At 36.1% G+C, this 21,538-nt stretch overlaps 1 protein-coding gene across 6 annotated transcripts; it reads left to right on the top strand.

Moving 5' to 3' along the window:
* The first annotated feature begins 857 nt into the window (after nt 1-857).
* On the top strand, nt 858-19,798 carry MBIP (MAP3K12 binding inhibitory protein 1). 6 transcript variants are annotated; one of them, XM_005222064.5, is made up of 10 exons: nt 858-1,027; nt 4,628-4,747; nt 6,493-6,717; nt 6,806-6,902; nt 9,279-9,344; nt 9,571-9,723; nt 12,233-12,330; nt 17,441-17,479; nt 17,570-17,652; nt 19,272-19,361. In XM_005222064.5, the coding sequence occupies exons 1-9, from the start codon at nt 899-901 to the stop codon at nt 17,615-17,617; spliced, it is 975 nt and encodes a 324-aa protein (XP_005222121.1). In that variant the 5' UTR covers nt 858-898; the 3' UTR covers nt 17,618-17,652; nt 19,272-19,361. The 6 variants fall into 6 exon arrangements, with proteins under 6 accessions (XP_005222121.1, XP_005222120.1, XP_005222119.1 ...); XM_005222063.5 differs by having other exon boundaries at nt 19,269-19,358; XM_005222062.5 differs by lacking the exon at nt 17,570-17,652 and having other exon boundaries at nt 19,272-19,798.
* The last annotated feature ends 1,740 nt before the right edge of the window (nt 19,799-21,538 follow it).

The following is a 21,538-nucleotide window of genomic DNA, read 5'->3' as shown; positions in this document are numbered from 1 at the left end:
AAACTTTCTAACCTTTTTCTTCAATTGCATAGGACAGACTTTTTAATGTTAGACTCTGTAATACTACAAACTAAGCATCTTTTAACAAAGTTACCTGATAAGTAATATTTTGTCAATTTTCAATTCAGATTTGTATATTCTGATTTCAGAGATTGTGTTGCATGCGATTGCTTACTTGGGTTAAATTCCTGTTGGGATCATCTTGACAGTGTTTCCCTTTATTGAAAACAGTTTTAGGATGAGTGTCTCTATCCTGTTACCCAGAGAAAAACAACTGGTTCACCAGTTTTAAAACTTGACCGAACTATTTTGCAGATCTAATAATATTTATTCCCTTGATAGTAAATGAGGCATAAAATTTATTGTTTTATATCTTCTTCCTCTGATGAAAAATTAGTGATGTTAATTTGAATACGGGTGAAAATATTCTATCCAGTGATGACAATTCTGTATGGAAAAGTTCTCAATATTTACAAATAAGCGTTGGCAGCGCTGCATCCCTGATGAGGGATCTTTCTCCAGACCACTCTACAGGGCCGTGTTAAAATTTTTAACCTTTAATATGGGACTAAATCACATTTAACTATAAGTTTTCTCTAGCAATACTCATCACTAACATGTGAGTCAAGGTACACTTCACGAAGCTAACCCTCTTTGGATACCGATTCCAATCTCCAGTGGAAATGTGGCCAGCCTCACGTAGGTCGGCAATCATCCGTTCGCGGTCCTCAGCGGAACCTGATTGGCGCAGGTGCTTGTCAGTCACACAGTGGTCCTCAAAGCCTTGGTCTAAAAGAGACGCAGTGCTTTGACATCATCGCGGAGCGACCGAGGCGATGAGGGAGGGGTGGGTTGTGAGCGCACTTTGGTGCTGGCGGGGGCAGCCTCAGAAAGTGTCATGGCTGCTGCCGCTGAGCTTAGTCGCCCGACCATCGGTGACAGGGGCCTGGAGCGGAGCTGCAGCCCCAGCCTCTCCCGAGAGATAGTCTGCGAAGTCTTTCGCTCCTTGCATAACCTGGCTGGACAAGTGAGTGAGGTTCTGTGGAGTAGGGGTTTGGGAAGCGGCCTGCCCCTCCCCCCATTTTCCCGTGCGCGGAGGCAGGGGGCACCGGAGGCCTGCAGGGTGTGGGACCCGGCTGGAGTAGCAGAGGCTGGGGGAGGAGCGTGGGCCCGGTAGCCTGTGGGCTGAGTGAGGATGGCCGCGCAGGTTAGATCATGACCGGTGACAGGCTAGATTTGCAGCTCTTCTCACCAAGAGTGAATGAGGCTAGTGTGAGTGATAAACGCGGCTCAGTAAGAAACAGGCTTGGAGAGAATGGATACGGAAGAGCTTTTCTGATGGTTTGGGAGGCACCTGGAGCCTCAGGATCGTTTTTCTTCCAGTTCATTCATTGTAGAAATTGATAGGTTCGTGGGGCCTGAGATTTCTGGAAAAGCGCTCTCTCCGCCTCTTTAGGGTGATTTGCTCTTACGATTCACTTGCTTTTGTTTATTTTTTTCCTTCTGGCCGTAGCTTGCATCTCTTCCCCTTTAAAACGAGGAGGAAGAGAAAAAAAAAATAATCTATACTGTTTCTAGCATAAAGTTGGCTGAGTTACCCTTGGTCTATACAGCTTGCATCACAAGTTGTTTAACTTGTAATTCAACTATTTATTAGTTTAACTGGCTGGTAGATAGCTTTTGTAGAAATGTCATAATAAAATGGAGCTTAAATAAAGATACTCCTTACACTGAAGGCACTGTTCACTGATGTAAATGCAAAGCAAATTTTAAATGAGAAACAGCTTGAAAATACGTTTATCTGCTTTCAAAAAGAAATCTTTAAAAAAAAAATCTTGGACTTAGGCATTTGTGTTGAAGATAACGGTAACTTCCTTTTTTGAAAATAGAGTGTTTGATTTGTGAAAATTATTTTTAAAAGCCTTGGGTAGATGGTGAATCAGTCTTTTAAAAGGTTATTTCAGTATTTTAAAAAATTTCAGTGTTTGTCCTGACTTACAAAGAGCATTGGTCTTAGTTAAACATTCATTTTGGAGTAATGGGATGATTATTAATAGAGTCAGCTAAAAGTTATAACTTTTAAACTCATTAGTTTGTCAAGGACTTAGAACTTTTATTTATTTATTTTTTAAGACTTAGGTTAATTATTTCAGTCTGAAGACTCAAGACCTGTAAATGGTTTAAAAGTTTGAGAACTTTCTATGGCGTGGACATTGGAACTTTTTTTTAATCCTAATATCAAGATGAAAAAAGTTTATACTCACCTATAGTTTACAAAAGTACCCCCCCACCACTGATGAGATACTTTTTAAAAACATTAATTTAAACCTATCTTTTGAAATAGTTTGCATAATGAATTTTTAAAACTCATTTAAAAATTTTAAACATTCTGTAGGTAAAAATAGTGATGTTAAAATATACTTATGTCACATGTCAAAAATATTTAGAGTAAATATTTGGTTAGTTTTCATGACAGAGTAAAGGGACCATAAAATAAGACTAAATAAGACTCTCATCAATTAAATGCTAGCCAGTTTGGTGATACTCTTTATATTTTGAGATGTACTGTTAAAGATAATGAAAGCCAGAGTACTATACTTATAAAATTGTTCCTGGTGGAAATAAGTATTTCCTTTTGAAACAAGATTAAGGAATTTAAAAAATTGTATGTTGTAAAATGCCTAGTTCCTTCTATATAGTATCATTGTGTTATTAGCTCTCCTCAATAGGAAACATAAAATCAGATGTTAAAATTTTTCTAGCCCAGATTTTGAATTTATTGAATACTGATTTTGCCTCTGGTTGCTGCGTTTTACCAAGCTGAAGAAATATTTATTGTTAACTTGGATTTTTATATTAGTGTAATAAAGTTTTTACTGAAATGTGTATTTTAAATAGTCCATATTAATGACAGACTAATACCTTTTTGATTGAATGGTTACAAGTCACAGAATTCATATATTACTAATAGGGAATTTGTTGAATAATAGTTGGATGTATTGGGGATAGTTTTAAAGTTAATTTGTGACATTGTTAACGTGGTTTCTTCAAAGACTGAGTATCTTGCACTTGAAAGCTTACGTAATTCTGATAAATTGAAATGAGACTATAATCCAGACATTCAATTTAATTTCTGTAAGTTATTTTCTCTAGAAAATTTGATGCTTTGCTTTGGTTGAGGATTTGCCTGCGTTATCCCCAAACTGTATTTGTAAATTTGTTATAATCAACTATAGATTCCTTCAGAACTGTAAAAGTACAGTGATGGGTTACTTCCATGCATAAACTGTTGTCTAAGGAAACCTTTATAAGCATTAAAAATAGAAATTAAGATTAATATGGTTATCTTAATATAAAACCTTAGTTAAAATAACAAACTAATTTTTGCCAGTGCATCCTACACAAAACTTCTTTACACTTGTCTAATATGGACTTTAAATATTTCTGTCAAAGGGTGGTCATACAGTGTTCATTCGTATAGTGCCTTTTGGGGAACTTTGGATCTCTTTGGTACATTGATTTTTTTTGTTTTATTATAATCACAGTTCATAAGATCCTAACTAATAGAACACTTGTCCTTATTTTGTAGAAAACATGAGTAATTTTAAATAAATGATTTCTGAAAAAATAAGAGTTAACTTGATCCTGCGATGCAGGATATATGCCATAACACACGTGTCCCTAAAAATGTTTACAGTGATTCACTTTTATTCACTTGAAATGCTAAAGATGGAGGCTTTCCCTCTAAAATGTTCACTCATCTTGATATTAATTTTATATTCAGGTTTGTGGTAGTTTTCTATATATAATTTTATCATAATAGGTCATACATAGCCAATTTATGAGACATTTTCGTATGATAAACTCTTATACTTTACTAGAAAATACTGTTTAGCAGTGAGTCTGACCTTTCCATCCAGTCTCTGGCTGTTTATTTCACTATTGTGGAAAAGCATTTGTTTTTAAATTTCAGATTTCCACAGCTAAATAATAGTTTAATTTTTATTTGAAGTAAATATATGCTGCCACGTATCCGCAGACTTTCTAATATATATGAATATGAACGTATGAGTTGATTTTTAAATTAAAAATAATTCATTAAAATTGAAAACAATGAAAATGTGATTCGGAAGACATCAGAGGAATGATATATTTGTTACGTATTTATGTACATATTTAACAAAAAGAAATGCAGAAATTTTGAAATCAGAACTTTCATAAATGTACCTCCCCCCTGTATTTAATGCTCTTAGCTAGAAGCAGTAGGATTTTGAATAGGGCAAGCATTTGTTGGCCCCTATCCAAAAGTTTTTAGATGCTGAATTATCAAAAAAAAAAAAAAAGCCTCACCTTTTCATCTTTCCTGGATAGTTTTGCCTGTGAGGTGGTCCCATTACACAGACCCAAGAAAAGAATTAAGAGATGTCATCTGCTTTTTTCTAAGAATTGGACCTTTCTTGCCTTTTTGGAGTGGTAACTAGGTAGAGCACTTTTATGTATCATTAAAAACTTGAGAACTTTGAACTAAATGGCATGTTACTCTATAGAAATCTTATTTTTGTGACAGTCCCATATGTACAGCTTAATCATGTAATTTTTGTGATATTGCTGGTTTGCCCCTTTAAAGCTTAACCTCAGAGACGATGTGGTGAAAATTACAATCGATTGGAACAAGCTCCAGAGCCTCTCGGCACTCCAGCCCGCTTTTCTCTTTAGTGCACTTGAGCAACACGTTTTATATTTACAGGTAAATTTCTTGTTAAAAATGTTAACTCCATATTGAGACTAGAAATTAATTGTAGCTAAATTGTACACTGAAGTATTTGTAGGTTCTGTCTTAACACCTTATTAATACTGTTATTAATAAAAGGTTACTTCAGCCAGATTGGATCCAAATCTTTTAATTTACATAGTGATCAGGACAGTTACAGGAATATAGCCGAATGGGCTGATGTAGGTGTGACAACTGAATGAATGCAATTCTATTCGATTCCAGACTTGCACTGAAAATTGAATACAGTTGCATCTATGGTGGGTTATAATTAAGCAATAAGACACGGCAGGTGTGTGTCATGCTATGATAATGATTCCATGCCTTGGGTGAGTTTGGAGGCTCATGGAGTGCTTTCAGTGGTTCAAGAAGTGGCATTATCCCAGCATGACACATCCTGGAGTGTCTATTGCAATTAAACAGTTTCAGCATAGTTTTTAAAAAGAAAGTAATTTCTGTGACATTAATGTCTCATATTAGTAAGTAGCCGGTCACTATTTTATCATCTTAAGAGTTTGAAATAATTCATTCTTTATATTAAAAGCCAACACTGAATTGTTACTCAATACTCAATAGTATTGCTATATTTTTTTTAATATTTCAGTTCAATAACCAAACAGTATTATGACCTTACTGGTTTCCACGTGAACATATTTGCATTTATAATTGATAGAAGTTTATAGTTTATCTCTAGTCAAAGTATAAAATATGAAGTGTCATAAAGGTTTGGATTGGTCAGTTTAGTGCCATTAAGATACAAGGATTCAGAAGAACTTTTGGTATAGCAGACAAAGGAAGCAAAATTGTGGTATGAAAAAATAACTGGAACTTTGACAAGTGTTGGTATGTTTTGATTAGTGGAGTAGACAATTTTCAGCCCTCTATTCAATGACTTTATGGGAAATTTTAACTGTTTCATGTTAAAAGTAATAGTTAACCATAGTTTTGAGGGTGGAAGCAGTGAGCTGTAGGACTCAGTGGAGGCCTAGTTTTGTGTGTGTGTTGGAGGGGATGGTAGTATAATTTATATGATAGAGTTGTATTCCCCACTAGTATTGTAGGCATCTACCTCTTTCAGCTATGGCTCTTGGTAGTTTTTTTTTTTTTTTTCCCTTGTTCATTTTCTTTTTAAAAATGTAAATTCATGACCCAAGAAGATGTCATGTCAGGAAAAGCCTGAGTGTTCACTCAGCATAACACCTATATATTTCATGTCTATGCTCTCTCATTCACTTTGGCCAACTGCAGTTTCAAGTGGAGAATCTCCAGTGATACAGTGCTAATGCAGGGCTTTGCTGAGTGAGAGCACTGGCTCTTGTGTTAAGGAGGAAAAATACTAAGCCTTAGTGTTCTGAGGAGGCATTTGAATGACATGTTAATTAAGTGGCATTGGTGCCAGAGGCTGAAGCTTTGATTTGGCACAAAATAAAAGATGAGTGACAGAATGATTCCCTCAAAGAAAATTTTAAATTTCCTCAGGTTTTCTTTCTCTTCTTTCCTTTTTTCTTTAAATAGATTTATAGCAAGTGATATTGGTCACAATAATAGAGAACAGCAAAAACACTTACATGTCGTCAGATCTATGTATGATGCCAACCTTCTATATTTAGTTAATTGATACTGAATATTGCTTTTACTTAGCTGAAATTTATATAAATATGGTAAATGTGATTAATTTTGATCAGTTTGAACCTCAGCAGATGGAATTGTGTTTTTCTCAGCCTTTTTTAGCAAAACTTCAGCCTCTGATTAAAGAGGAGAATACAACTGTTGCTGAAGAAATAGGAAAAACAGAAACAGGGAACAAGAATGAAGTAAATGCCAACTTTCCCATTGGAGACCTGGAAGAGGAAGAAAAGCACAAAGACAGTGATTTAGGAGATGTGAAAAAGACACAGGTCCATTTTGATCCAGAAGTAGTTCAGATAAAGGCCGGAAAAGCAGAAGTAAGAAGTTGGGTTTTGGGGGGCCAAGGGAGTATTTTTTTAAATTTTACTATGTTTGAATTAAGATGCATATACTTATTGTTTGCAGATTGACAGACGAATATCTGCATTTATTGAAAGAAAGCAAGCTGAAATCAATGAAAACAACGTCAGGGAATTTTGCAATGTTATTGACTGTAATCAAGGTAACTACCTAGAAGAAGTTAGTTTTATTTAGGATTTTAATGATCTTTTTTTTTTTTTAATGGATAACATTAAGAACACAGTTTAATTATTTCACAGGTTTATTTGGAAACTAAGACAGCAAAATTTTCTTCTGTTTAATAATAGAATGTATTGCAAAATGGTTTTCATTTTGGTTATACAGAAATCAGATGCTAACGTGAAAAGGCAAATGTTTACCACAGGTGAAGAGATTGTTTTAAAGTTCCTTTAGGAAATGAAGATAACGTATGGATGACAGGGTTGCTTAGTCACACTAGTAAGGAGCTGAGCTACATAAATTTTAAGTCTAAAGGTACTTATGAAATTATGATATTAATACATGAAGTTAAACTTAGTAAAGTTCATACTCCTCAAGAGGGAGCAGTTTTCTCACTGCTCCTTAGCTGTTTGGAAGGTTTTATGTCATGATAAAACCAATTTGTCATCAAGACTGTGGTATCTTATGCTTCTTTCGTTTCTTTCATACTGTGCATACGTTTGCTGTTTTTCATCAGAATCTCCTTTCCTCTTCACATGATGCTATAGTGTATTTACAGATCTGCAGGTATGCTGCAGAATACAAAATTGCAAAGCACTGGCATAGATCATATTCAGGCATCATAGTAATAATCAGAACAAGTAGTTCTTAGAAAAAATTGTGGAGAAGCGTTCCTAATTGGGATGAGGCATTTTCTTGTTGCCTCTAATATCTCTTGACTAATTATTACGAATACTGAATTGTCAGATGAACCTAGAATTGACTCATACCACATTGGTGCACTGATTCTCTTCATAATGAAGTAATAATAGGCTCAAGGTGGGTCCTAAATTCAGCCTTTCCTGTTATTCACATTATACACGCGTATCTCTAGATTTGGTATATTTTACTGTTAGCTTTTCAGAACAGGTGCGGCAGTGGCAAAATCTCAGGTACGACAATCAAACTGCAGGCAACCCATGAGCAAGGGTTTGTTGAGGGAGCAAGCACATGTGTCACTAATGTTATTCCTCTGCTCTCCCTGCTAACTCTATTATTATAAACCACCAGGGGATAGAAATTGACAAGAATTGAAATGCTCAGCAGGATTCCTTGGCCCATTCAATCCCTTGCTGGCTTCCAAACAGTGCTGGGAAGAATTGCTGTGGAGAGTGACTAGCACTCATACATTCAATGTCTTCACACCATGCTGAATTTCTCTCTAATGGGTCAGTTAATCTATGTATTTGGAATATAGCTCTGGAATGGATGATAGCTTCTTTTTTTAACCCTTAGCCCCATGAAATGGTAGAAAGAGAATGGAGAGGTGATGGCCCTTTAAACATATTTTGAGGTTTCAAAAAGAAAAAGAAAATGACTCTGTCTGGTATCTATATATAAAAGATAAGCAAATTTGGAATTTTATTCCCACGGTTTGTGTCAGCAGAACTATCTCAAGGAAATTTAGACTGAAAAAATTCAGATGTATTGTAATGTGTTCCTTTCAGGACCTCTCAGTTGACCAACATACATACATTAGGTTTTTTTAAAAGTCAGATTCCCTAGGGAAAAGAACTTTCTTTCAGTATCTTTTACCATCCATTTTTATTATAAAATAATCAAGGAGAATTTTTTAGGATTTTTACTGTAGTACATGGTTTTACTTAACATCATTTTAAAGATTATTTTGTTTATATAGTAATATCATTCCAACTTTCCCCCTAATTTATTTGTTGATATCTAACTTGAAAGAAATTATACTTTTCCATTTAGAAAAAATTTGCAACAAATTTTCACATGGTATCCTTCTTAAAATTGTGTTTTCTGAAAGGGATAGTCAGGAAAGATATAGATAGCTTTTGTGTTTAGGGATTTTAAAAAAATGAGCATCGAAAATCTAGGCAAGTGTAAAAGTATGTGTTGTAGATTTCAAGGTCTTTTTGTGTGGTATTCTGAAATACAAATGTATTAAATGCATAATCTTTTATATTTGATGTTCCCTAATTAGATGAGCAAGCAATGTCACAAATGCTGTATTTTTTATATGCTGTATTTTTTATATTTCAGTAAAAAACTGAGCTTTGCCTATTTCTATGTTGAAATTGAATATCTCTTTAGATTACACATTTTTAACTTTCTATAATATATAAATTATTTTCTCCAAAGACACAGATGGTCTTTAGGAATGTTGGTATTTGTTAAAAATTAAATTATGCCACTGAATGTTGAGGACTTTTCTGTATATAAATCAGACATTAGATAAGATTAGATGTTCTCTGATTATGCGTATGAGTAATATATGCATTATTGAAGGGTTATCAAAATGTACATTTGTAGTTAAGAATATACTTAAACTTATACTCATCTAAATTCTTCTTAGAAAATAGTTGTGCAAGAACTGATGCGATTTTTACTCCTTACCCTGGGTTTAAAAGTCATGTAAAAGGTAAGTATCCACCACATAATATTTTCATCATTGACAGACGCTTATTCTTAATTATAAGCAAAATGGAATAGAAATTACTTTCCTATAAAATTTTATTTTATTTATTAAAAAAAATCTTGCCTTTCTTCCTACTTGTGGTATGAAAAGAACGTACAGTACTATTTGGGAGAGAGAGTTTATGAGTTTTGAAATGTAAATTTAGTAGACTCAAAGTTTTTGAACTTAGTTTCTAGAGTTGTGAATACATATGGACCACAGACTAGATCTGAAGGAATTCCGGGGTCGGGCCATAACCCTAACAGCATGCTCCGAGATTGTGGTAATCAGGCTGTAGAAGAACGACTGCAGAATATTGAGGCTCACTTGCGATTGCAAACAGGTAAGCAGAGTGCCTGGCAGTGCCCTGTAGTGGACCTTTGGAAGTGGTTAAAGGAATTCCAATTCATTTATTCACCAAATTTTCATTGAGGGTTTGTCATGTACAAAGCATTGTTCTGATGGGTAGAAAAGTGAAGAAAGCATAGTCCCTGCTCCTAAGGAGTTCACAGTTCATGTGGTTGTGTTCCTCTTCCTCCCCTTACACTTCCATCAATTTCATGACCATCTCTCTCATTCTTATCACCGTGCTAGGTACAAAGTATTAAAAGGTGTGACCCTAGTCCTTTAAGATTTTCCAGGGAAGACAAGCATATAAATAAAGACATGCCATTGGGGAAGTGACTAACATTTATTAAGTGCCAGTCACTCTGAAAGTATTATACGTATATCAGTTCACTTAATATTTAGCTACCTTGTGAGGTGTTGGTGCTATTACCCTTTCAGAAAAAGAAACTGAAGTTCTGGGAACTCAAGCAGCAAGCCCAATGTAGTAAGTGGAAACAGGAAATCAAACCTAGAACTTAACTGGCTATAAAGCCTCAGTATCCTTCCCCATTTAGTCATCAGATCCTGTCAGTTCTATCTTATAAATATCATTATGCACAGAGGCACAAAATACGGTTCGGGGAATTTCTAAATCCAGTCTAGCTGGTGTGTTTGTGGATGGAGGTAGAAGATAATAAGAGAATGAGTAAACCATTGAGGATAATAAGAGATAAGCATTAAAATGAATTCTCCCAGAACTAACTAAAACTACAACTGTATAATAGGATTGATTGGTTTATTAAATCTAATAGTATCCAGTAGCTAATTTTGAGAAGTACCTGTTGAATGCCTACTATATGCAAAGCACTGTTTTAGACAGGAGGGATAACTGAGACGATGTAATCACAGTTCCTGGCTTCGAGGACTTCATAATCCGTGGAAGAAAGATTTATAGTGACGGGGGATGTTAAAGGAAGATTATGGTGGGGCTCAAGGAGCCTCTTTGTGAAGAGATTCAGGCAGTGCTTTGTTGACCCAGTGAAGCTTGAACTGGTTCTTGAAAGGTGCAGAGGTGCAGCAGAGGACATTCTAGCGAAAGGGAGCAGCAGGAGCAAAGTCAGATGAGTAAGTTATTCATTTTCCTTTATTCAAGAGCAGGAAAAACCAAGCTCCTAAAAACTAGTTTTCCGAAAAAAACATATTTCTAGAGTTTTTGTATTTAACAAGTTGATACTTTGGATGTGAATATTCTTAATTGCATAATGACTATCAAAGGTATTTATTCATGCAGTACATATTGAGTACCTGTGCAGTCTGTGAACTGATGCTTCCTAGGTTTGTGCAGTGCACAGGCTGCACAGCCATACCCAATAAACAAAACAAAAAATTTTGCCTTCTTAGAGCCTATATTATTAGAGTGAAGAAACAGGCAATATATGAGCAAAATATATAGAACGTCAGTGGGTTTAGAGAAAAATAAGGGAGGGAGTGTTGGGTAGGGGGAGGTGGCAGCTCTGGTATTTTTTAAAGAGTGGTCAGAGAAGGCCTTACTGATACGGTAACTTTTGAGCCAAGACCTGAAGTTGGCAAGAGTTAGCCTTGTGAATACAGAGGTAGAGAGAACCACGAGTGCTGAAGTTGTAAGAGTACTTGGCCTAGTTGAATAACAGAAAAAGGTCAGATAGCTGGAATGGTATGTGGGGACAGTGTCCAGATTGTATAGGACCTTGTAGACTACTGTAAAGGTTTTTTTTTTTTTAATGTGAGTGAGGTGTGAAGGTGTTGAAAGGTTTTGAGCAGAGAACTAACACTATCTGAATTACATTTTTAAAGGATCATTGGCAGCTGTGTTGTAAACAGACTTGAGGCATGCAAGGCAGAATCAACTAGACCAATTTGGAGGTTATGATAATCCAGGGAGAGGTGGTGCTTTTGACCAGAATGTTTGCACTGGAGGGTGCTGAGGAATGGAAGAACTTGGGATATAATCATAACCTTGAAATCTCAGTAACCTTAATTTTACCAGTCCACTCCCTAGAAAGTTAGTTAAGAATTATGGTAAAGCTCTTTTTTATAAAAAGTCCTTCTGAGTTAAAGGAGAAAATACGGCATGTAAGGAGAAGTTTAAATTGAAGAAAATATGACATATTGCGACCACTGAATTGTCAGTTGTCACTGTGCATTTTTCTCCTCCTAAGTAAGTATCAGAGTCTGTCAGAGATACAAGTTGTTCTGTATGGGAACTATTAAATATCTTTATCAGATGAACTTAACATAAAACAACATGCCTAGCCACATAGGAAGCATAAATGGGGCTTTGGGGAGAAGTGTGGTACAATAATATATCCCATAGTGTATAATATGAAAATGTTTGCTAAAGATTTCATTCTGTTTTACTCCTGTTAATTTATTTTCTTAAGTTTAAATAGTTCCCATTCTTTTGCATAAGTGTCTTTGCATGGTATTTTAAGGATAAAACCGTAAGAATTATCCAGTAATGTCTCAGTTTCTTTTCATGTATTTAGGCGGTCCAGTGCCAAGAGACATTTATCAGAGAATTAAAAAACTTGAGGACAAAATCCTTGAATTAGAAGGCATCTCTCCTGAATATTTTCAATCTGTAGTAAGTATAAGTATCTTTAAGAAAAAATAAGTGTTATTTTAGGATTATCATGTAACAATTCACTCATAGATCTGTGTGCAAAAAACTTTTAATAGTTCAGTGATGAATGAACATAGTTCTGAGTAAAGAGTTACCTAGTTCTTTAAAGATTGAGATTTTTAATGTTGTATTATGGACATAATTTTTTTGAAGAGTTATGTCATGGCACATTACCCAAATTCAAGCCTTTTTTTTGTGGCATAATAAGCCTGAATAGCCCTATTGCTCTGAACTTGCTGTCTTGTAAAACAGAGGCTTCCTCTGGGGCCTTATTCTCCATTATCCCTCTGCCTCTTTAATCCCTCTCTCTGCAGACTTTCTGAAAGACTAGTCTTCATTTTTCTCCTTTTCCAAGAACACTAAAAAACAATCTGTGCTGATAAGTATCTTTGTCATATTAGCATGTTTCAGACAACTGATCCTGGGCTCATTGTGTTATTTTCCTCAGTCTTCTGGGGTGATTATACATAACACCTGCCTTTTCTGGGGCTTTGGGGGTGTGTGTGTGTGTGTGTGTTTTAAAGCAATGCCATATTCGAAAGAACTAACGTAAAAGTGAACTAAAGTTTTAAATTTACTAAAACTCTTATTTCTGAAATATTATGTAAAATAACTCAATTAGCATGGATCATTATAAGTCACTGGTGAAAACAGGATTATTTTAGGAATAACAGCGATCTTTCCAAAGTTTCAAGTTGGTATTAGGGTAAGGTACAAAAAAGGAATATTTCCAGATGAAGAAGGTAAGTCAAATAACCAAAGTGAGCAGTGAATCTTAAAGCTCAATAATTTAGAGAGTTTTAGTGATTTACTTACCTCCAATATAAAATGAGGCTGATTAAAGTACTGAGGGCTGAAGCAGGGATTAAATGAGATAATGCCAGTCAGGCACCTAGCATGCTGTGTAGCGCAAGGTAAAACCTCAGTAAACATGAGCATTTATTTAATTTCAGAAACCATTTAGAGGTAGCTGTATAAACACGGGTAAGTCGTACAACTCCTCTGGCCTTCTCCTCTAATTTGAGATTTGTTGGTGGTTCTACATAAATGCAAAGGCCTTTCCATCTTGAGGATTTTCCTTTGCCTCTTCCTAGGAAACTTCATAGAGATTGTATGCCTTTTCCTACAGTAACACACCATAAGTTTTCCCCATTCAAGCTGCCTTCACTAAGAAATCCTTAGGCAGGTTATTTTTTCTAGTTGAGTTTCATATCTTGTTAATATAATTCTTGTTAACAATAGAACTCATCTTATAAGAGAGTATTATAGAATTACATACCTTCAGTGGATCTTGGCCCTTCAATCTTTTTTCTCTCTGATTTGGATTTTAAAAGCTTAACATAGCTCTGTTACTAAATTTAATTAACAAAAGGACAACCCCTTCAAATCATAATCTTATTTTGGGGGATTCTTTATACACGGGGTAGAACGTTTGGTTAAAGAGGTAGAGATAGATTGTAGAAGACCTTAAAAGAAATTTAAGGTTTAAATGCTGTGAGAATTTTTGAGCAGGGAAAAGACTTGTGCAAATGGTAGAAGATTCATCTGATACTACTCTATAAGATATATGAAAAGGGAGAGACTAAAGAAGACAGTATTATATCAGCTTAAATGTGAAGTGCGATCCTGAAACAAGGACATGAGAGCAAGAATAGAAAAGATTAGTGCCACTGACAGTAGGAAAGAAAGGTTGGCAAAGATTGATAATTGATTGTATAGCCAGAATGAGTCTAGTCTTTGGTTAGAAAAATAATACTATCATTGGTAGAAATAAAATCTGGAGGAGGAGATATTTTGGGAGGAAATGTGGACTTACAATCAGCAGGATATGCAGTTAGAAGTATCAGGTAAACTTTTGAAGATGTAGGTAGGACTTAATACTTGATATAATTGGGAGAGACAATATAGACGTGATAGGTAGAATGGGTAAGAACATTGAGACTGTCAGAGGCCTGAAGTCTGAAACTAACTTCAGACGCAGGAAGTATTATAAATGTCAACAGGATTGGCCTGTATGTGTTGGGTTGTCATACTTGTAATAAAACTAGTGCTTTAAAAATTTTTTTTCCAAATATATTAAACATGTATTTGATTAGAGGGATCATTTCTGGATTAGTATTTGAAATGACATATCCAAGTTAATAGTGAGCTACAAGCACAAAACACTGAAGTGTTTAAACAAACTGGTTTTGTCCTTAAGGCCTCTGAATATGTATGGTACAGACTCAAAGGCAAAGATTTCATACCCACTCTTCCATAACAGAGGAATGTCCCAGCTATAGGAGCTGCATTCCTTTCTCAGAATGGAACCAGCTCTAGAGCTGTCGTTGTGTGTGAGAGATTGATACACATCCTGCAAATGACCTCGCACATTATTCACCAGTCTTACTTTCCTCTTGCTGAGAGTACTCATAATGGCAGTTGCATAATTTTACATGTCTTTTCTGTAGACTCTTGAAGAATAGACTAGATATGTAGCAGTCTTCTAGCTTCCAATGGTAGGAAGTAATATTGAACCCATTAAATTTCCTAAGGATTGAACTTTTGTTAGAAATCAAATTTATGAAAAGTTTTTAAATGAAATGTATCTAATCCAGATTCACATGTAGGTAAATTCTAAACACAGTTGGATGAGATTATCATGGGTAACCGTGCAGCACAGCATATGAAAAGGGAAACATAAACAGAAAAATGATATAAATTATGTTTGGTTCCTAAAAAAAAAGTAGCTTATGTAAAGTTTTTTTCATTTATGAAACACACATAAACTCAAAAAAAGTTAATGTATATAAAGCAGGAATTACAACAAAGATTAGTATATGTTTAAACTTTTAATGTGGTAGTTCTAAAGATCTTTACCCTTCACATTCAACGTGGAAAAATTTGAAGGTAGTAAGGTTTTAAAATTTTTGAGTGCATTGCTTAACAGACCATTTAAGAGGTACAATCTTTATGAGTATGTCCAGATAATTACTTACTGATTTTTAAATTATGACCCTGGAAAACGGTAAGTATAACATTCTTCACGAGTATATTTCCATAGCACTTTGTTCATTTGATAGCATTTATCACTTACATGTTTATGTGTCTGTTTTTCACACTAAATTTTTAGCCTCTGAAGGGCAGGAACTGTCTTGTTCATCTTTGAACGCAGAATCTAGTAGGCATTACATAAATGTGCAAATGAATGGATAGGACTTGGCTGATAATTAGCTATTGGATTTTTAAAGGGATGTTGACTTTGTTTGAAAGCACTGATTAGATGGAATCATAACTCTAGTCCATAATGGTTAAGTCCTGGTTCTAAAGGGAAGCGTGGGGAGAAGGGAGCACTGAGTTAATTAAGTTTTTGAGAAAGAGAAACCTTGAATGGGTTTCTGTCTGGTGGCATTGTGAAAGCATGAGTTAGAGTTTGGAGTCAAAGTTCAGAAACATATCATTGCCCACAGCAGGGAGAAATGAAGGTCTGAAACAGGGCAGTGGGACTAGAAGGGACGAAACATTTAAGGCACTCCCCTGTCACCCTTGACAATCGGTTACCCTTTACAACAGATTAGAAGTAAAGAAAGGGGTTGGTCATGAAAGAGGTCTGCTTACCAATAAGTTTCCTCAGAGCGTGGGTTTCTTTTAAGTCATTGAACCACTGATGGCCTTATTCTGATACTTCTCACTTTGGTTTCATGATACATTAATCTGATTGCTCAATGACATGGAAACTTGCCATATTTTACAGGTTAAGCTGTTAGGAAAACAAGGGGAAGTGTGTTTTCATTGCTGTGTCAAAAGCCACCTCTTGGGAAGGTTTGAGACTGGGTGGGGACCAAATTAAAAATTGAGCCCTTACCTGCCCATAAGCCCCACCACAGTATCCTGCTCAGTTTGGCACAGGAAGATGCGTGTTTATGTAGGCACTTCCATATTTATTCTAACACTTACTGATTTCCCACTTGCTAGAAACTACTCACAAGAGGCATACCTCAGTATTCTTTGAAAACAGCTTTAAATCTTCGTGGTTGCAGATGTTCACGAGAAAATTTTACTGCCTGTGTTGACATTTCTTTGTCAGATGTACTAATGTACTAATATAATTTGCCATTCAAGGCCTCGTAGGTCTGTGAAACTAAGAACAAAGTCAAGCAATCATTTATTAGATCAGGGTTTAAAAAACCACACAGCAGTATGTTGGTGAAAATGTTATTAGCTTCAAGTAATAGAAATTTATACTCAAACTGACTTAAACAGTATGAAAATAATCTTATAACACAGGAAGTTCAACAGTAATGCAGTCTTCACGGTAAATTGATTTATTGGGCTAAATCATGACTGTCAAAGAACTGAGCTCTTTCCCGTCTCAGCTCTGCTTGGTGCTGACTTTTTCCCCAGGCAGATGGTAAGATAGCTACCTACCGTGTTTTCTGGTGTCCTGTCCAGATGACAACAGCGTCCAGAAGAACTGCCTCCTAGATGGCTTTCTCTTAGAAGTGAGGAAGTTTTCTGCAGAAGCTCTTCCCTAATTCCCAGCTGACCTCTCCTTAATTGCTGGCCAGAACGAGGCCCTTGCCTGTTGTGGTCACTGATGACCAGTGGGGTGGAATTGTTAGTCCCCTGAGTCACGCAGACAGTGCCCATTATAGTCAAGGGTGTGTTTGACTATTTTCACCCTGCTGCCTGGTATTCCACATTCTGTTTCTCTCTGACTATTGCTGCCTTACCTGTTCAATATCCTGGGATAGGAATGTTCTAAGAAAGGAAACGAAGTAGAAGATCCACAGAGCTCCTCTTACCACAATCACTAGGCCTCAATACAAGGTGGAAATTAACGGCTAAAGTATAGTTGTGTATAGCCAGGGACAAGCATGTTCTGACATTACCGCTTATACTTTTAATACCATCTTTGGAGGGTAACTTCCAAAGTAGAAAAAAGCAGGTGTCAGTTACAGATAGTGCTCAGTGAGTTTGTGGGCTTTATTTCTGCCAGGGTTCTCCTTATTTTGTTCACTCTTCTATAAAGAAAAATTATTTAGATTTTCTAAGTATTGATTACTTTTTTTTTTTTTTACTTTTAATCTAGAACTTTTCTGGAAAAAGAAGAAAAGTTCAACCACCTCAAGTAAGTTACTATATTTTTATTTTGGTTTCTGAAATAGTTTGGTTTTATACCTTTCTTGTTAATAAAAGTTTCTACTGTGGTTGCTTTTAGGTCATATCCTGGGATTTAGGACTGGAAGAAAAGGGCAACATAAATTAATGTGTCATTTTAAGGACATGGAGTGACTCAGAAGGGTCAGATAACTATTATTAAAATTTATCCAGATGTTAACTGTAGAAGAAAGTGTCGATTACAAAATGCTGAAAAATAATAAATGTTCAGTTTAAATCTCATCTGCTTTCCTTCTGCAGATACGGCTAATTAGCATCTAAGTCAAAAAAGGTGTCTAGCAAAGTTGACTTTAGTCCACCCCTGTTCACAGTACTACTGTATTAATTGAATCTTTAAAAATTCATGTTCATCCAATATTATCATTTCAACATTTAATAAATTATTTTTTACAGGTTATACTCCACTTAGTTATTATAAAATATTGGTTCTATTCCATGTGCTGTGTAGTATATCAGTGTAGCTTATTTCATACACAGAAGCCTTTATTGTGGCTTATTTTTGTATTTGTCCCAGATCTAGTGCAAAGGTATGGAGGAGGCCAGAGCATGGTGATTGTAGGAACTGAGGTGGCTGCTCTGCTGTCCAGGATTTGGGCTTCCTCTGTGGCTCTTCTGTTAGTGCCCAAAGCTCCTCTAAGCTGCAGTGTGGAGTGGACATGCTGGACTCATACTGGGAGACAAACCACCGTGTTCCTGAGTGCTCTGACAGTGGCCACCTCCTTCCCACCCCGATCATACTCTTGGCACCCTTTTCTGTTTCTGCGTAGCTGAACAGGGTCTTTCCCCAGTGTGTGTTTGGCCCAGATCGCGCAGGCTGTGGTATGGAGTGAACAAGGCTGGCGGTGTTCACCCCTTTAGAATGAGAGATCTAGCAAGGCAGCATCTGCCAGTGTAAGGCTCTCTGCACCCTGATTATCGGGAAGCCAGCACAAGCGCTCCTCCCCATAGAGTCTGGGCTTCACCAGCCCTTCCGTCTGTCGCAGTGGATTTCCCAGCAGGCGTGGGGACTTGTCGCCCCTGTGCAGGACCCCAGGACTGGAATTCCCAGATTATGGCTTAGCCTGCTTGCTCCCTCCCCAATGCCAGCGTTCCTCCCTTGGAAACCTTCTCTGCCTTACATATCCATCCCAGGGGCACAAGTCCTGACCTGATGTTTGGTTTTTCTGTATTACCTGGTTTCGTAGAGATCTTCCTTGCAGCTTTGGTTGTATAATTCTGCCATTTCAAGTTAATTTTCTGTGATAGTTTTTCCACATGTATATTTTGATTGTTTGCAGAGGTGAGCTCCACCTCCTTTGCAATCTTGATCTCCTTCTATTTTTAATTGTAAAACTTTGAAATTTGAATGTCCCCCCCTTTTTTTTTTTCAGATTAACTGCAGTCAACTACCTTGGCTATTAAAAGAGAATTCCCAGTTACTTTAAGCAGTTAAACTTTTTTTTTTTTTTAACTATTGACTATGAGAATAGGCAGTTGAAAAAATGTTTTTATGACCCTTTCAAAGTATAAAAGGTCCAAGATAGCTTAGTCATTAGAAAATCAAAAGAAAGAAATACTTAAGCCTTGTTGTCTTATGTCTTTAAATTTATAGCATAGTCAACATATATGGTTCAATTTAAAAATTATTCTCATGAGAAAAGTTATTTACCATGCTTTTGGATATTTTATGTATTTATAGTACATTTAGCACTTTACCTGCATTAAAAGTCTTACTCAGCAATTTATGTTATTGTTTACAGCAGAACTATTCACTGGCTGAACTTGATGAGAAAATTAGTGCCCTCAAACAAGCTCTGCTCAGAAAATCAAGAGAAACAGAATCCATGGCAACACGTCACCTTCCATGAAAAGCTCCTCTCATTCTCATTGTCATTTTATTTTTTTTAGATATGTGTAACTTACATATCCATTTAATTAATTGCAGCGTTTTTATTAATAGTAGACTTACCTCTGAAATCAAGGTTCATTTTCATGTGAGTCCACTTTGCAGCAAGCAGTCTTTAAATATTCCAGTATACTTTAAGATAGTTAATGCGTTGAAAGTAGCATTGTTGGAATTTATTCCCTTCTGTTTTAAAGGAGGTATTTTGAAAATTGAAAACCTTAATTAGAAAGTACATCTTTGTGTGCATGTGTGTTTATCACAGAAAGGTTTATTTTGAATAGTGATGTTTAAGAAGACTTTATATTTTTAACATTGATGTTAACCAGTTTTAGTTTAAAACAGTAATTTGTACATAATAGGCATTCAATAAAAGTTTGAAATGAATTTTAAGTGCATATATTCTTTTCCAAGTGTCAATTTAATCTAAATAAATAGATCAAACCTTTTAGGGGCTTCCCAGGTGGTGCTGCTGCTGCTAAGTCGCTTCAGTCATGTCCGACTCTGTGCGACCCCATAGACAGCAGCCCACCAGGCTCCCCCGTCCCTGGGATTCTCCAGGCAAGAACACTGGAGTGGGTTGCCATTTCCTTCTCCAATGCATGAAAGTGAAAAGTGAAAGTGAAGTCGCTTCAGTCGTGTCTGACTCTTAGCGACCCCATGGACTGCAGCCCACCAGGCTCTTCCGTCCATGGGATTTTCCATGCAGGATTACTGGAGTGGGGTGCCATTGCCTTCTCCTTCCAGGTAATGCAGTGGTGAGGATTTCGCCTGTCAGTGCAGGAAGCTCAAGAGAGGTGAGTTCCATCCCTGGGTTGGGAAGATCCCCTGGAGAAGGAAATGGCAACCCACTCCACTATTCTTGCCTAGAAAATTCCATGGACAGAAGAGCCTGGCAGGCTACAGTTCATGGGGCCTCAGAGAGTCAGACATGACTGAGCACAGCACACACACATATCTTTTATTCTTATTGACTATGTGACCTTAAGCAAGTTACTTAATCTCACTGGGCGTTAATTACCTTATCTGTAAAATGTTAGGATAATACATTTGTAATGAACAATACATTTGTAATGAACATTACAAATGTTCGTTTGTAATGTTCTAATTTGTAATGAACTACATTTGTAATGAACAATAGTTGAGATACGCATGTACAGCTTTTGAGCCTGTCTGACATAAAGGAAGTGCTTAGTAAATGTTATTACTGTTGACTAAAACTAAGTCTTTGGAAAGTAGTTAAGATATTACAACTTACATAGTCCCTTTTCCTTGAGCACCTCCCCTCTTTGGACTGCCCCAGTTTTATATTAGGCAGTACATATATTTCCATAGTTCCAAATTAAACATTTAAATGCCCATATACCTATGATCAATTAATCAGTGACACAGGAGGCAAGAATATATAGTGGAGAAAAGCCAGTCTCTCCAAGTGAAACTGGAACATTTCCTCATAGAGTATACAAGAATAAAAATGGTTAAAAGGCCTAAATATAAGACATGTTGATATATGGCAAAACCAATACAATATTGTAAAGTTAAAAAAAAAAACAAAACCATAAAACTCTGAGAACATAGGCGAAACAGTCTAACATAAGTTGTATAGCAATGTTTTCTTGGATCAATCTCCCAATACAAGAGAAATAAACAAACAGATGGAACCTAGTTAAACTACAAGTTTTTGCATAGCAAAGAAAACCGTCAACAAAAAGACAACGTATGGAATGGGAGAAGACATTTGCACAAGGATGTGACTGACGGGTTAATATTCAAAATATCCAAACTGCTCATAGAACTCATCAAAATATCCAATCAAACAATGGGCAAGCAACTTGAACAGACATTTTTCTGAAGAAGGCAGATAGTCAACAGGTGCATGAAAGATACTCAACATTGTTATTTCCTAAGTAATTATTAGCAAAATGCAAATCAGAACCACAATGGGATAACTCTCCTGTCAGAATGGCTGTCATTAAAAAGAACAAATACTGGAGAGGCTGTGGAGAAAAGAAACCTTCATACACTTGTTTGGAATGTAAACTGGTGTGGTACTGCAGAGGTTCCTTAAAAAAACCTGAGAACTATCATGATCCTGTAACTCCTCTCCTGGCTATATTTCCAGAGAAA

Source organism: Bos taurus, chromosome 21, assembly GCF_002263795.3.
Source record: "Bos taurus isolate L1 Dominette 01449 registration number 42190680 breed Hereford chromosome 21, ARS-UCD2.0, whole genome shotgun sequence".
Taxonomy (NCBI): domain Eukaryota; kingdom Metazoa; phylum Chordata; class Mammalia; order Artiodactyla; family Bovidae; genus Bos; species Bos taurus.
The sequence above is the reverse complement of the archived record's forward strand: the minus strand, read 5'-3'. Positions and strand labels throughout refer to the sequence as shown.

Coding starts and splice junctions, on each gene's coding strand:
- MBIP (NM_001077518.1), top strand. CDS start 899: ATGGCTGCTGCCGCTGAGCTTAGTCGCCCGACCATCGGTGACAGGGGC. Junction 6,903..9,278: donor TGTTATTGACTGTAATCAAG/GTAACTACCTAG, acceptor AATTCTTCTTAG/AAAATAGTTGTGCAAGAACT. Junction 12,331..17,440: donor CTGAATATTTTCAATCTGTA/GTAAGTATAAGT, acceptor CTTTTAATCTAG/AACTTTTCTGGAAAAAGAAG.